Here is a 16781-nt window from a genome sequence, read left to right as displayed (position 1 = left end):
ACATAGATCTCCCCTATTAATACTCCATCGTGTCCGTGTCCTAGAAAAACTTCTGCACACGCAGCCGACGCCCTTCTCTATCTAGCTAAATCTCCATTTTAATTCCTCTCTCTCTCTCTCTTTGTGTCTTTCTCAAGGGAGAATTAACCATCAAATCAATATATACAATGAGCTTGATCAGCATGATGGAGGCGAACCTGCCGCCGGGGTTCCGGTTCCACCCCAGGGACGAGGAGCTCGTCGTGGACTACCTCTACCACAAGCTCTCCGGCGGCGGCGAGTTCTACGGCGGCGTGGCCATGGTCGACGTCGACCTCAACAAGTGCGAGCCGTGGGAGCTTCCAGGTACGGATCAGATCATCTCGTGCAAAACTTCAGCTTAATTTTCTTTCGGAAAGGTGATGGCAGATGCGTATATTGATTAGCTCCGAGCAGCACGAACTGTGTGTGATTAATTAGCTTTGCACCCTCTGCACCGATCCAATGGTACATGCATAATTGCATAGCAGTCGCATAACCTGAAGAAAGAACTGTGTGATTATTTAACATCTGCAGCTTGCACCCATCCATCTGCAATATCTGATTTTCTTTTTTCAGAAAGGCTATACAGAACATCCGCAGCCTGCACAATTCAGAAAATGTTTTTTTTTAAAAAAAGGATATTCAGAACATATGCAGCTTTGACGAATTCAGGCCAAAAAAAAAGACTCAGAAAATGAAGGAAAGAAAAAAAAAAGAGAAAAATGGCGTCGCCCGGACTCGAACCGGAGACCTTCAGTGTGTTAGACTGACGTGATAACCAACTACACCACGACACCTTTGTGTTACCGAAATTTAGACTAAATTATATATTTTTGAGAAATCATCTTGCACGAATTACTATGAGCACCAGCTGCATCTCTGTAGATCTCGTTTCGATTTTCCTTTAATTTTGAAACAAGTTCCATTTGCACATTTCTTCACGTCACTAGTTGCACTTGACCTATCTGAACTATATGGTTTTTTTTACTTGCCATGAATCGTTAGCATATTTCTTGCACAATCTGATCATCTTCCCTGCACGCGCACGCGCACGCGCCGCCGGTCGCCGGCGACGAGAAGACGCCGCGCGGGTGGGCGCCACGGAGTGGTACTTCTTCAGCCTGCACGACCGCAAGTACGCCACGGGGCAGCGCACCAACCGCGCCACCCGCTCCGGCTACTGGAAGGCCACCGGCAAGGACCGCGCCATCGTCACCCGCCGCCGCGCCGCCGCCGGAGAGGCCGTCGCCGGCGGCGAGGTGGTCGGGATGAGGAAGACGCTGGTGTTCTACCAAGGGAGAGCCCCCCGGGGCAGCAAGACGGAGTGGGTCATGCACGAGTTCCGCGTGGACGGACATGCCGTTGCCGACCACCCCTCCTCGTCCACCTCCTCCTCCTCATCTAATCTTCTCAAGGTACTACATGCCAGCATTTGTTTTGCGTGATCTCAGCAGTAATTATTAGTGATTAATCTATCATCACGCAGGTAAAAGAGTGAAAAAAGAGAGAGAGAGAAAGATGAGAAGTACTCACTCTATTCCAAAATATAAGACACAACTACCCTTAACTCAAAGATCAAGAAATAATTAATATATCATTATCGTTGTCATAAATCACTCTAATTAATACAAGAGATGCAACCAATAGAATTAAAGATCTTGTGAGTATAGGATTTAAAATAATAATAACTTAGGGGAGAGAATGTGATAATTAATTACATGCGTGCGTGCACGTCTTATATTATGAAACTACTTTAAAAAATAGATGTGCCTATATTTTAGAATGGATGGAGTAAATAATTACTCCCTCTAGTTAGAAATATTTTGTGTTTGGGGCGAGATTTATTTAGTTGAAATTTTGAATTCTGATAATCAGTTCTCAAGCAAAATAAGTTTATGAAATCTAATAAATTCATACCACAGTACCTCCGTATTAAAATATAAGTATTTTTTACTTTGAATCTGGATAGATAAAAAATGCTTATATTCTAATTCAGAGGTAGCTGTATTCCTTTTGACACATCTACACACGCCAATGTTTTCTTTTAAAACTAGTATTTTAGAAATTACGAATGGTTAAAATTTCAAAAGTTGATTAGATATTGTCTTATGCATCAAATATTTATGATTCTAATGCCTAGATTAATTACGTACTGAGAAAATACTTATATAAAGTGCGTACTAGGAAGCTTCGTCAGTGTTAGAAGAGTTCTACTCTTGTAAATGCCCACGATTGCACGTCTCTTGGTAAGTGACAGCCAGAATTAGGATAGTAGTAGCAACATGTTTCTTTCACAGTTTTGTTTTCTTTGGCTCTACAGACTTTAGCCGAATGCTGTTTTTTTTTCCTTTTTCTGAACATTCTGATGTGATAAACTAGTTATGCAACTTGCCAATGATTGTTTCTACTTGACCTAGTCCCATCCAATCATTCCCAAACCTTGTACGTATCACCAATGCTTGCCACTCGAGGTTTGTTCGATTGGCTACATCGCTGTGCATCATCAGCAACACTAAATTACAAGCCTAGATATGTAGGGGAACAATTTGAAAAGGATTTGACTGCTTTTATAGCACAGATTCTTTATTCCAAGTTGTTAGTTGTTCTGTTAAATGATGATTTAAGGCCCTATTTAGATGGGACTAAAACTTTTAAGTCCCTATCACATCGGATGTTTGAAAATTAATTATAAATATTAAACGTAGACTATTAATAAAACCCATCCATAATCTTGGACTAATTTGTGAGACGAATCTAATGAGCCTAATTAATCCATGATTAGCCTATGTGATGCTACAGTAAACATTCTCTAATTATAGATTAATTAGGCTTAAAAAATTTGTCTCGTGAATTAGCTTTTATTTATGTAATTAGTTTTGTAAGTAGTCTATATTTAATACTCTAAATTAGTGTCTAAAGACAGGGACTAAAGTTAAGTCCCTGAATCTAAATACCACCTAAGCATATTCAGATTATTGAGGTTTCCACAATATCAAGCATCGTACGAACTGTATATATATCTATCTATCTTTACAAGATAATATAAACTTCATCCCAACCTGAGGTCACCAAATCTTATTTTAAACACGAATGGTAAGTTAAGTACAACTTAATCTACTTTGTCTGAATATTTCTTTTGACAAAAAAAAAATGCAGGAGGACTGGGTGCTGTGCAGGGTGTTCTACAAGAGCAGAACGGCTACACCAAGGGCAGTAGTCTCCGGTGAGGCTGCCGTGTCACTGTCCGGTGAGCTCAGCTTGCCGCCGCCGCTGCCGCCGCCCGTTGCCCCCGCCGTCGTCGACGGCTACACCGGCGGCGGCTATTACGAGCAAGACAGCTCAGCTGGGTACCACCACCACCACCACCACCGGCCGCCGCCGTCGGCAGCATTGCCGTTCAAGGACCTGACGGACTTCAGGGACCTGCTGAGCAACATGGCACAAGGCGGCGGCGGCGGCGCTGCCGCCGCCAAGACGGAGGGGTTCCATCTTGGCTGGAGCGAGGAGGAGTCCTCCGGCTACGTGCAGCAGAGCGCCATGGCGTCGCAGGCGTGGAACCCGTTCTAGCTTAGCTAGAGCTAGAGCTAGAGCTATATATAGCTGATATAAGCTGATCCAGTTCTGAACTTTTTTCAGAAATGGTGATGATATACAAAGGCAAAGTTTGTAGGTGTAGCTTAGACAATGTAAATGTAATTTATCTTCGTTGTTTCAGTAATTTTCCTTTGTTAATTAGCGTGGTTGAATCCTAGTTGTGCTACTGCTAGTTAACAGCGTAGTGACAAACAATTTGTAAATGTGGAGATGGTTTGGTTTACAGTAACTTTTGAGATGTACAAAGGATTGCTCCATTCAGTTCATTGGTTGCTAAAGAAGAGAAATAGATTCGATCGTTACTCATCTTCCAATGATCCTCTTAGCAAAAGTGGTGCAATTAGATATCTGTTTTGGATGCTTTGTTTTGTTCAACATTTGCTTTATTATGGGCTGCAAGTTTTATTAGCATGCATTGTGATGGTCCAGTGAAGTCCAATTATGGCCCATAATCAAGGCAGGCCCATCACAGCCTGCCTAGATGAATATCTGTCTGAAGTCTGAACATATGATCCTCTTGTGATTTTTCATCAGAAGTTGATGTACTGCACTTGTTGGATTCCTCCCCATTACGGCATCACGGACATCTGCAGTGGTTGATGACACTTGATGGTAAGGCAGTTTTGTACCGGAGTGACCAGACTCTGATATGTCAAGAACAGACATAATGTTTCTATGCCTCACCGAAGTACTATAGTAATCAACATGGTTCAACCATGCATTCTTAAATGTTAACAACCGATACCTGCACCAAATGTTTATAATTGAGCTTATGCTTCTCATCGAAGGGAAAATAAAGGGAGAAGAGCAGGAGAGGATGATTCACAAACATACCTGATACTAGTTGCTAATAGATTACAGTTCACTACTTTTCAGAGACAAAAATGCTCTAGTTGAAATGATTGCCACAGGGTGTGGCCTTGCTAGCTGTTGCCCTTGTCAGAGAACATTCTTCATGGAAGTATCATAGTGTTGTGTCTTTAGGTAGATGGATTAATAAAATAGATTGATAAATGCAGAAAGCTTTGGTAAAGTGATTAGCAGCAAGCTAGGCCATGTTCCAAAATCCAAACGGCCTCAAAAATAAAAGCAATGGTTTGCTTCCTCTGGGCGGCCAGATGAAGAGGGACCCAAGTGTTAGAGCATCTTTTGCTCATAGCCCTCACATGGATTGCCCCCCATGCCGGAGATCACAGAGGATTAAAGGAAACATTTGTGACTGTTTAATATAATAGTGATCATACTAAGCACTGGTGTCCCAACTAGTACAAATGTTGCAAGCTTCTTTCAGAGACCTGTCCCAATTAATCCAGCATCTGGTGTTAAGTCACCACACTTCTTTTCAGGGAGTCTGATTGATCCAACATCTTGTGTTATGTAACTCTTGGGATGCTAAACCTAAAAAAATCAAATGATAGAAGAGATGATTAAAGAAGGGGTAGGAGTACTTTGCTAGTTCTACATGCATGACAGATTTCAGTAGGTTTGGTATAGTTTGATTGATGAGCAGGTAATAAAGACATGCATGTCCTGCAGAGCTAGATTCTTTTTCCCCTTTGTCTTTGGCAAGGGTAGTTGCAACAAGCTAGTAAGCCAAACTGCCAAGACAGTAGACAGAGACTAATTGATCTCTAGCTGGATTAGTATATTATTACTGTGGCATGTCGAGTAACTAACCAACTTGTGAGCAACTTCTTGATTGATTTTGATTTTGGAATTTAGGCCTTCTCTTGATCTGATCTGAACTTATGGTCGCATTTACTTCTTTATGTTTTATCTTAACGAAAGCGTATAGGGGCCTACTTACGTATCTCTGTTGTAATAATAAGATAGAAAAAAGAATTAGTCCGCAATTCGGATTAGTTCAACTAAACAACTATGTATATCATCTACATAATGTACATCTTTATTGCCTGTCTCCTGCATCACGGTTTTCTGGTAAATGTATCAATCAAGTTTCAATGAAATATGTCGGCTGACAATATTACATGATCTCATATAAGAAACAGTTTACTGGACCAACGGAAACTGAACAAAAAAGTTCAAAATGGAACCTAAATCTTCTTCAATGATCCGATTAAAAAAAAGGCAGATTTTCTGTGTGTTTGTTAGTGAACGTGTCGTTCATCTGATCTACCAAAGTTTCATGTGCGATTCTCATCTATAGTCAGAGGAGAGATATCGTGGTTTCATTACGAAGATCCCAACTAATTAGAATGTTTGTCCTCTGCATGCTATGCAGCTCACATGCTAAATAGGCACGGTACGATGACCTCTTTGTCATATCTTTCAATCATTCGACCATTAGCAAGGGCACAACACGCGAGCTTTTGTAAATGGAAACCAGGACATGCTCCAAATCAAACAACGGATACGGAAATGTAAAGAAATGGAGCAATTATAAACACCGACGGATTTACGGGCTCTAAAAGTTTTGATAAATTTCACTACAGAACATCACGACCTCGCGGTTTTAGCTATAAGATGAAGTACAAACTCATTTTTGAAGGAAAAAAAAAACTCTCTAACCGTTGTTATTTTCTAGCACTCATTAAAATAATGTATTTATGCTGACGAGGTAACAAGGGGCCTGATATTTTACACGTTGTGACGCCGCCACTATTCTCCCCACCATCCTCGACCAACCTCATCGCCGGGATGCAAGGCTGAACTTCGCTGTGTGGTTCGTGTGGATCTGAGTAACCTAAGGGTCCACACAGTATTCACCTCTTGGCTGTTGTGGAAGAAGCAGTTTTCGCCACCGTCGGACTACACACCCAAAATTGCCTCGTCGGCGTGCTGGAGACTAGTTTGGTTCGCGTCTGTTCAAGCCAAACCAGCTCAATATGATCTGGACCCGCACGCAGGGGCAGTTTGGTCACTCCGCGTAAAATATCGGGCCCCCTATTGTCTCGTCAGCATGAATACATTATTTTAATGAGCATGATGTTTATTGTAAATAACCATGTAAAAAGAGTGTTTTCCCTCAAAACTGAGTTTGTGTGGTGTCTTACAGTTAAAACTTCGAATACGTGATATTCTGTAGTAAAATTTGCCAATTTCTTTCATGTTCTGCCATTGTTTTTTATCGAACTCAACTAACTTATGTCTAAATATTTTAAAAAAGTTTAGCAGTATGATACTTAGTTTGAATGTGAGGTGAGGATTGGTTAGTTAGTGACATGGAAAACAAAGCGCGCGATTAGAGCATATTAACTATTATAAATTTAAAATATTATTTTATTAAAAATCTTCTCTATATATATTTTTTGTGAAGCACACCGTTTAGCCATTCGGAAAATATGCTCACGATGAATCAGGAAGTAGCTGAACAAATAATCTACTTAGAATTCCCTAAATCTAGTCGCACAATTAGTTCTATGAATTCTTGAGTTAATAATCTGATATGACAAGCAATGAATACTTAGAAAAATAACAACACCATAATCCTTAAGATAAGATAAGTAGTGACTACAATAAAAGCAATAAGAGTTGGCACCGCCGATGACCGCGGCGGCGGCGGTATTGGCGACATGTTCATCTACCACACCTCATTATTGTATCATTAGTCTTAGAATGTTTCATTTCGTAGCTCTCTACATACACTATTTGCTCCATTATTAAAAAAACACATACATTATTTGCACAAGTTTTCCATGGGAAAATCAGATTGGTCTTAGCCGCTGTGGTGCAAACCTGAAACTATGCAAGGCAGGTCCACGCCTCCACTAGAGCCATTTCAGCTGCGCTGCTGATTGCTGAAGCAGTGAAGCTGACCTATGCACACCGGTTTGCCTCGTATTCTCTCTTATCGGATCCGGTTCACCCCCGCCCGTTAACCCGAAATCACCCGAATATATAGCGAACTTTCCGTGACACAGTGGAGTTAACCACCACTCCGCTAACCAACCTCACGAGCTGAGCTTAATTGATGCGCCATCGCCGCCGGCAATGGCCGCCGCCGCAGTGAAGTCGCCGGAGCCGCCGTTCGCGTTCCGCCCCGCCCGTCCCCCGCTCCCGCCGCTGCTGGACGACGAGGAGGATGGCGAGTTCGAGTTCAGCGTCCCCGCGGCCGCCGCCGTGCTGTCCGCCGCCGACGAGCTGTTCTCCGGCGGGAGGCTCGTGCCGATGCTCCCCCCGCCACCGCGGCGTCCCCCTTCTTCTTCTTCCCCGCCGTGCTCGCCCCCGCCGTGCCTGGAGGTTCCCCCCTCCGAGCCGGCGTCCCCTCGCGCCCCGCGGTGTGGTGGGCATCGGTGGCGCGATCTGCTCACGCTCGTGTCGAAGAGGACGAGCGACGGCGAGGCGAAGGATCGGGTGGTGGGTGGGAGTCCGAGGCGGCGGGAGGCGCACGCCCAGCCGCTCCTCTCGCGGGCCTCGTCGTCTTCCTCGTCGGCCTCGTCGTGCGACTCCGGGATCAGGAACGCGCGGCGGCCGCCGCGGACGCGCTCCGCGCCGGTGGCGAGCCTCCTCCACCTCATGTCCAAGAAGCCCGCCGCCGTGGACGCGCCGCCGAAGCGGCGAGACCATCATCACCAGCGGTTCCTGGCCCGCGCCTCCTCGTCGTCGTCGTCCTCGGCCTCCTCCTCCTCCGACTCCGGGAGGAACTCCCGCACGCCGTGGCACCCGCCCGGCCCCGCGCGGCCGCGGCCGGCGGTGGCCGCCGAGAGCCCGCGGGTGAGCGCGTCCGGGCGCGTGGTGTTCCGCGGCCTGGAGCGGTGCTCGAGCTCGCCGGCGACGGCGGGCATCGGCCCGCGGCGGCCGCGGCCGAGAGGCATGGAGCGGTCGTTCTCGGCCAATGTGCGCGTGGATCCGGTGATCAACGTGTTCGGATTCGGGCATCTGTTCCTGCCATCTTCGCCGGCCAAGGAGAAGAAGGCCGACAAGGACAGGGACATCGCCGGCGGCGGCGGCGGCGGCGGCCGGAGGAACAGGCCGGCGAAGCTGGCCATGGTGCTGAGAGATCCGCAAGATTAGGTGGTGGCCATGCTGGAAATAATGCATGATATTCTTCCAGTCTTTGGATTTTTTTTGTAACTTCTTGCTGCTGCTTGATCTAATTCTTCTTTGTCTTTCAGTTGTTGTACACTTGCACTGTAATATACTCTAGATTTAGAACAACAATTTGCAAAATTTCAGAGACACTTTTGGTGAATCTGAATTCACTGTCAGCTGTAACTCTGATTATAAATGCCTATGTAAAGAAAGGAACTTGATGAACATAAAACATTCGGTAGTACACAAAAACCCAACTAAAACAAATGACTAAAATGAGTACTGGTACTAAAATGCAATCAAGCTGCAAATAGGATCAAAGATGCAATGTCAAATCAAAAGCTCACAACCACTGGAGAAAATGTGACACCAAAGTTTTGAAATTTCTCGTCGTCCTCGACAGTACGGTAGAACAGGAGGCAGTGACTCCTCCTCCCCCTGCTGCTGGAGTGAGAGAAATGGGTTGATTAGCCTCGTGATCTGTGCAGGTTTTGGGGCTCTGTGCTGCTCTGTCCCCACGGTTGTAATTCAAAAAGATAAAAATATGGTTTGAACTAACCAGTTGTATTTGGATTTATTTGGTTCCAAATCATTTTAAAGTTCACCCGTCGTGTTTTGACACAAACATGAGGATCTCTCGGTACTTGTTGCCGATGCTTTCTTTGGTGCCGGCAGGGACATATTCTTACGAATCTATGCCTTTTTCTTAAAGCGAAAAATGTGCACACAAGTTCAAGTTGTGTTCTTGTGAGGTGGATCAAGTTCCAGTTGTCACCATCATCCTCGTTGATGTTAGCATTATCTCGGATCGGAAGCCAAGCAGAGGCAGCACGACTGGAAACTCATTTTTTTCAATCGCCCAAAAGCAGTAGAATACTCATCTACCTAACCAGGATTTGCTGCCGTTGATGGCGACGGCTTCCGGCGCCGCTGTCTCGCCGCCACACGCCGGTAAATGTGTTATATGCGCTAATGCGCACAGGTCGACGGCGTTGGTGGCGCCGCCGCTGAACACACAAAAAAAGAAAAAAAAATAAGTAAGATTTGGAGAGACATCCTTCCAAACAGTTTTTTTTAAAAAAAAATTATAAGCTATTAAGAATTGAACAAGAGACATCAGGATTGAAATCACACACCCCGCGTTGCTTTTGGACACGCCGGGACTTTGGCACAGCTCCAGCTTCAGCTCCAGACAATTTCAGCTCCACTTAAAATAGGAGTGGAACTAGGTGAAACTCTCACAAAATGAACTAGAAAGATGGAGCTAAGTTTAAATAGGTCAATAACTCCACTTTAAACTTTTTATAGCTAAATTTAGATATTGGAGCTATATCAAATATTGCCGCTACGTGTTTTTCTAGCTTTTGTGCTGCCAACGCCCTGGAGAAGAAAAGATGGCGGAGTGGTTGAGCTGACGCGTGTGACCCGAGAGAACGGAAGCGAAAACCGCAACGGCCGCCGGCAACAACAACTACTCCCGTATTGGCAGCAACAACAACGCGACCTGACGAAACTTTTCAGCTCCACGGAAAGGAAAAGGGATATTTTCCTTTCCTTATTTTTGGGTGATATATCATATGATCTCTCCCCGGTGGTCAACGACTCCGCCCCGAGTCCCGACCGCGTCACGTTACAACTCACACGCGACGCTGATGGATGGATCACAGCAGCATCAGCCTGATTCAGCGTTGGATCGGCAAGCAGCAAAACCGCTCGCGAGGCCGTGACCAACTGACCACCACCACCACCACATGTACGTCCACATGCGCGAATTGGCGATGGAAACGGGACGGCATCCCGTTGCGGCAACGGAGCCCTGCGAGAGACGAGAGACAGAGGGCCAAAGTTTGGGGAGCTTTTGCGCTTCTCCTGAAATTTCCTGCTGCCAGAAATTTCCTCAAACGGTTTAGATTTTCACACAATTTCTAAGAAACTGTACTTGTAGAATGAGAGAGACTAGAGAACATGATTCCGTTAGAACATGATATTTTAAGTGACTTCTTCCTGGTACCTGATAGCCTAGTATCAAGCTGTTACCTAGGCATCTCGGCTTCGCTTGAGGCGGAGAGACACCACCGCCGACCGCAGCGGCTGCTGCTTGCATGGGGCAAGACCACGGCGGCGCAGCACGTGGTGGTGTGGCACCTAGACCACACCTTCGAGAAGCTCGCGTCGGCGCACCTCCCGCTCGTGGCGGCGGCACCGCTGGTGGACGCGCTGCGTGCGTCGCCCGCCAAGCCACTCGCGCTCTTCGACCTCGCCCGCCGCCTCCCGCTCCGGCTCCATCGGCGAGGCGCGCTCTACTTCCTCCACCTCTCCCCTCGCATGTTCGGCCTCCGCGCCCCGCTCCCGCTCTCCCTCTCGCTCACCGCGCCCGCCACCGAGCTCCTCGCCGTTGCCGCTTCCCCCACAGCGGCGGCCGTTGGCTCCGGCAATCGGTGGGGCGACGGCGACGGGGAGGGCTGCACCTCGGGAGCCATCTGATTTGTGGGAGGAGAGTGAGGGTAGGAGGAGGGGATCCGGATTAGTATAGATTTTCTCTTGTAGAATTCAGAAGATTAGTTTTCTAGCTTCTCTATATTTTTATTTATTACCTCTCAAAATTTTAAGCTTGTAGAATTTAGAAGAATAGTTTTCTAGCTTCTCTATATTCTTATTTATTCCTTCTCATAATTTTAAGCTTTCTTAATAGGATCGGAGTACACGCTGCTGAGACGGCGGGATGGACGCCCCTGTTGATGGGTCCCAATTCGCGTGGAATCTCGCCGCCTCGACGACATGTCACGGCGCCACCACACGACCCGCCACGCCACGGCGCAGTTCGTGTCGCGGAACAGGAGGATGCATGGGCCTCGCGCGGCGTGTGGGGGAAGCTGCGAATCTCGCGTGCGGATCGTCGCCTCGTCGTCGTCGGCGGGTGGAAGGATTTCTTGGCGCATGCGGTGACGGCACGCACCCTCTGGCCCAGTAGTACTACCAGTAGGGCCCAAGGTGAAGGCCTGGCTGATAATTGCGCACGTTGCGTGATGGGCCAGGCCTGGCTGGGCTATCAGGCCGTACAGGCCGAGATTTGCAGGAGCCGCAGGTTTTTTGGCTGGTGTTGCCACTGCCGGGAATTCGGTGCCAGCAAAAGGTTCACGCACCCGATCACCGTGTGTGCGTTCGTGTTTTTATGATCCTTTTGTATTTGGACATTTCTAACACGGAGTAATACATAGTATGTTTCATATAATAAGTTATTTAACTTTTTCTCAGTTAAACTATAGAGAAATATACTAATATTTTTAATACAAAATAAATAAACTATCAAAATATATTCAATGTTAAATTTAATAAAACTATTTTGGTTTTATAAATGTTGCTAATTTTTTTCTATAAATTTAATTAACCTTAAAAGCTTTGACTAAGAAGAAAATCATATGACTTGTAATATAGAACGGATGGAGTACATGTTTCACCGATCTCACTGCGGCAGCCTGCATGTCCCGGTGGTTGCCTCACGACAGCACGAGGATCATTACTGGTCTGCCTATGATGTCGTTGGTGGAGCTAAACATCCTGAAAATAGCTAAGTATTCCCTCCATCCTATAATAATATAATATAGCAATATAGGATAGGACGAGACATTTCATATAACAATGAATCTGGACATGCATACGTCCAGATTCATTATCCTATGAAATGTTTTGTCCGGTTCTATATTGCTATATTATAGGACGGAAGGAGTAGTGAGTTAAATAAGAATTAAGAAAAGTTAATATTGGTAAAAATCGAACATAAAATTCTAAAGGTCGCTCCGGTTAACAGAAACTTCATAATTTGGATCTATATCTCCTCTCGGGCAGTGTGTGGTATGCGGCAGCTGATGCTATTGAGGCTAAACCAAACAACTTCAATGTGCAAATATCAATTCACCAACAGAAAAAAAATATTTCACACAATCAACTTCTGTATCCTACCATAAAGTTTGAGGATAATTTCAACTAGTAAAACAACAGAGAAATAATAACGTTTACATGCACGCAAGACAAAATGATTTACGTGAAAAAACATCCTCAGCGTGAGGAGTAAAAACATCGGTCCACTCCAAGCATCCACTATAGTACAAATAAAATATTGTCCAGAACACCTAGAGGCATATCATAGCAGCATCAAAATCGTCGAGTTATACACTTGGCATCAACAACAACCATAACAACTAAGAGGTATAGCAACAATAAGCGAAGAAATGGTAGATTATATCTCATTTGTTGGACCTTTAAGCTACAATGGGCTAAGAGCAAAAAGCTCCTGCAGAGAGAATTTAGCCCAACAGATGCCTGTACAATTTTTTTTTTGAGAGCTCTCCGCTTTGAGTACAAGCTGTAGTATCTGAACATACGTGCAAACGCACTCCACCACGCACACACACACCCCTACACGCATGCTAGACCTATCAACTATACACACACGTGCTAATGAGATGCACAAAGCCACCTAAGAACCTTGTGCGTGACGAGGACGTCACTCTACTATTGTGGCGCTGGCACGCATGCTAGACCTATCAACTATCTGAACATACGTGCAAACGCACTCCACCACGCACATTTGAGAGCTCTCCACTTTGAGTACAGAGTACAAGCTGTAGTATCTGAACATACGTGCAAACGCACTCCACCACGCACACACACACCCCTACACGCATGCTAAACCTATCAACTATCTGAACATACGTGCAAACGCACTCCACCACGCACACACACCCCTACACGCATGCTAGACCTATCAACTATACACACACGTGCTAATGAGATGCACAAAGCCACCTAAGAACCTTGTGCGTGACGAGGACGTCACTCTACTATTGTGGCGCTGGCACGCATGCTAGACCTATCAACTATCTGAACATACGTGCAAACGCACTCCACCACGCACACACACACACCCCTACACGCATGCTAGACCTATCAACTATACACACACGTGCTAATGAGATGCACAAAGCCACCTAAGAACCTTGTGCGTGACGAGGACGTCACTCTACTATTGTGGCGCTGGCACAGGAGAGCTGGAAATTTATTTGGGAATAAATCCCGGTGAGACGCGCGGATGATGATCCCAGGGATCGAACCCGCGCGGGCTGCTCGCTCACCAGCGATGCTAGCCAACCGAGCAACGCTCGGTTCTCGATGCCTGTACAATTGGTCCAATTGGTCCATGGGCTAAGAGCGACTCGTGGAAACGACAGAAGTCCTCTCAAACAAAAGAAGTAAAAGAAACAACAGTACTAGTCAAAATCGGTCGTTGGCCACTGATCACTCGCTGACTCGGCCTTCAGAATCATGCATGGCGGCTGATGGTGGCGCCGGTCGATCGAGACAAAAACGCATGCGTGGATGCATGGACATGTCCCCCTCCTCGCATCTTGCGGTTTGTTGCATGTCGCGCCCACTCGCGCGCGCCGCCGTCGTGGTGTTCGTCCAGTAATCCGGCCAGCATTTGCGTTCAGACTTCAGCAAGTACTGCCACTCAGGTGGTGTTTGAAACTAGGGACTTAACTTTAACTTTAGTCTCTGTATTTAAATATTAATTTAGAGTATTAAATATAGACTATTTACGAAACAAATTACATAAATGAAACCTAATTCGCTTAATAATTTTTTAAACCTAATTAATCCATAATTAGAGAATGTTTACTGTAGCATCACATAGGCTAATCATGGATTAATTAGGCTCAATAGATTCGTCTCGCGAATTAGTCCAAGATTATGGATGGGTTTTATTAATAGTCTACGTTTAATATTTATAATTAATTTTTAAACATCCGATGTGATAGGGACTTAAAAGTTTTAGTACCATCTAAACAGGGTCTCACGTTGATGCTAGACTGCTAGTGCTCTTGATTATTGCTATATTCTCTCATAATCAGATGCTATGGTTTGTGATAATGACAGTTTTCTAATCTTTAGTTATAGCCGTGGTCCATGATATTACCTGAGCTAATGATAAGTCAAAAGTATATTCAATTGAATCCTTCCTTTTGGCTTCTAAATATGGATAAGGGCCCCTTTGATTTGTAGGAAAAATATAGGAATTTTGGAGGATCTCAATCCTATGGAAAAAAAATCCTATGAAGGCCTTTGAAACAAAGGATTGAATCCTATCCAATTCTTTAAAATTCCTATGGAATGGGTAATCCTATGCACATTTTGGAGGAAAATTAGCAAGAGGTCTAACCTCTTGGAACATTTCCTCTGAGTCTATCTCTCTCATCTGATTCCTGCGTTTTTCCTGTGGTCCAATCAAACGGCCATTCCTGTGTGTGTTTCCTGTGTTTTGCAATCCTCTGTGTTTTACAGTTGTATTCCTATCAGAATCCTGTGTTTTTTCTATTCCTTTGTTTTTTCATTCCTACGATTCAAATGGGCCCTTTGGGAAAGTGGCCTTGGTAGTTGCAGAAAAGCTGTACCCGATCTTAAATTTGAATATACCAAACAAACAGATCAGCAAGCGAACTTCGTTGAAAACTACTACTAATGGTTATTGGAGTACCCGGCTCGATCTATGTCTTGTTATTTTCCCAAGATCGTTCAAAATTTTCAGCTTGGTCGGTGAAGCCAACAAAAATTCCCCTCGGCAAGTTGGTACTTGGTAGCAGACGACGACTAAGCACCATGATTCCGAGTCGTTGCCCTTGTTTTTAGCTAAGCATGCGTTGATCTGAGCAGTCCAACAAGTGATACACAGAGTTTTTTTGGCAAAAGAAACCGGTGCATTGCAGTTAGCACACTGCAGTATTCAGATTTCAGTATCAACTCGCCTGCTGTTCTGGAACATCCTTCCCTAACTCTTAGACCAGCAATTCAGAAAGTACTACTACAATTCAGAAAGTACTTGGAAATCTTGATCTCAATGGCAACAACAATGAACAAACAGAATTGAGCTTTTACACTCGAACAGACTAACAGAACCTTCAGAAATCAAGAATTCTCTGGTCAGTAAAGTGACCCAGGTCTGAACATTTTGGCAGTAGAGAAATTTTACGGTTCTTAAAAAGTACCTCAAGATATTTATTTTTTCATTAAAAATCTTAGTACCTCAAAATATTTAGCATCCAAAGTTACCAAAATTTTATAGTAGAAAATATGGTACCTCCTGTACTTTTTGAAATATATGATAAATTGTCCTTGACAATAAGGCAATCACAGATGCTACAATTATGTCGGCATGGCAACCATATCTCAGAATTTCGATGCAACTAGCCGTAGGCCCGTAGTAGCCTCTGCTAGAGTGCTAGTTGACTTGCCCGTAACGTAAAGCCGCATGCATATGGTACGCCCATCTCAATCTTCTCCTGCATATATCGTTCCCGCCAAATTTCAAGTCAAAACCTCTCGCCAAACTGACACCTTTCGTCAACCGCGGACTCTGACCGAAGTTGACGGCTGATGCAATCTGTTCTCTATATGCATAATGTATTTGCGAATTGAGATTTGATCATGTGTTTGCGTGTAAAAGGGAGAAAATTTGTGAGCAAAATGGCGCATCGCAATTCGCCAGCCATGCATACGCGTGGTGGTGGGCTGGGCTGGCCTCCGCTTGGCCACGTCCGTTTTCTCAGTACAACACTGACACTTACAACACATCCACACTCATCCCTATAGATGTATGTACGTAAATTCTACACCTATAAGTATCTTCGAAGATTGGACCAATAAATCCTATAAATCTTTGGTACTTACAGTATCGGATGCATCGAGAGATACTAAATCTTACATTAAAAAATAGGTATCTTCTAATATTTTCTCAATGACTTTAAAATCACTCTACCTCGCTTAGTTGCACGCATCGATTCTTTGCATCTGTCACGCATGTGAGATGCCACTCACCGAGATGGCTGCGCCATCTTGTTGCTTCATCCACTAACGCAAGATTTGGGTTCAGACTTCAGCTGAATTCTACTGGTTTTGTAGCTTCTTTCTTTTTTTTCCCCTCTCTTTTGCCGGGGCAGCCCAAGCAGAGTGCTCCTCGCACTATCAGGTTGCCAATGATGATGACAGTGTTCTTTGATTAGTCCATGCTAACGGCCGAGCGAAACCAACCGAAACTAACTATATTCAACTAAAATCTTTTCCTGGCTTTCTGAATCATGCACGGTATGCTGGAAGTGTATTCAATTACTAGTGTCTGATTT

General features: G+C 44.8%; 2 protein-coding genes and 1 non-coding gene across 4 annotated transcripts; 2 read left to right on the top strand and 1 right to left on the bottom strand.

Annotated features, from left to right (window-relative positions):
• On the top strand, window positions 1-3861 carry LOC4337017 (NAC domain-containing protein 21/22). Of its 2 annotated transcripts, none has more exons than XM_015777906.3 (3): window positions 1-345; window positions 1102-1436; window positions 3178-3861. In XM_015777906.3, exons 1-3 carry the CDS (start codon window positions 168-170, stop codon window positions 3586-3588), a joined length of 924 nt encoding a protein of 307 aa, XP_015633392.1. In that variant the 5' UTR covers window positions 1-167; the 3' UTR covers window positions 3589-3861. The 2 variants fall into 2 exon arrangements, with proteins under 2 accessions (XP_015633392.1, XP_066165505.1); XM_066309408.1 differs by having other exon boundaries at window positions 39-345; window positions 1027-1436.
• On the bottom strand, window positions 745-818 carry TRNAV-AAC (transfer RNA valine (anticodon AAC)). Its single transcript has one exon. It is a non-coding gene; the product is annotated as a tRNA-Val (tRNA).
• A 3636-nt stretch (window positions 3862-7497) lies between the features above and the next one.
• On the top strand, window positions 7498-8783 carry LOC9271458 (uncharacterized). Its single transcript, XM_015777905.3, has one exon. It carries the CDS (start codon window positions 7567-7569, stop codon window positions 8587-8589), a length of 1023 nt encoding a protein of 340 aa, XP_015633391.2. The 5' UTR covers window positions 7498-7566; the 3' UTR covers window positions 8590-8783.
• Window positions 8784-16781: the final 7998 nt, after the last annotated feature.

This window comes from Oryza sativa, chromosome 4 (assembly GCF_034140825.1).
Source record: "Oryza sativa Japonica Group chromosome 4, ASM3414082v1".
Classification (NCBI taxonomy): Eukaryota; Viridiplantae; Streptophyta; class Magnoliopsida; order Poales; family Poaceae; genus Oryza; species Oryza sativa.
This window is presented reverse-complemented; position numbering and strand designations above follow the sequence as displayed.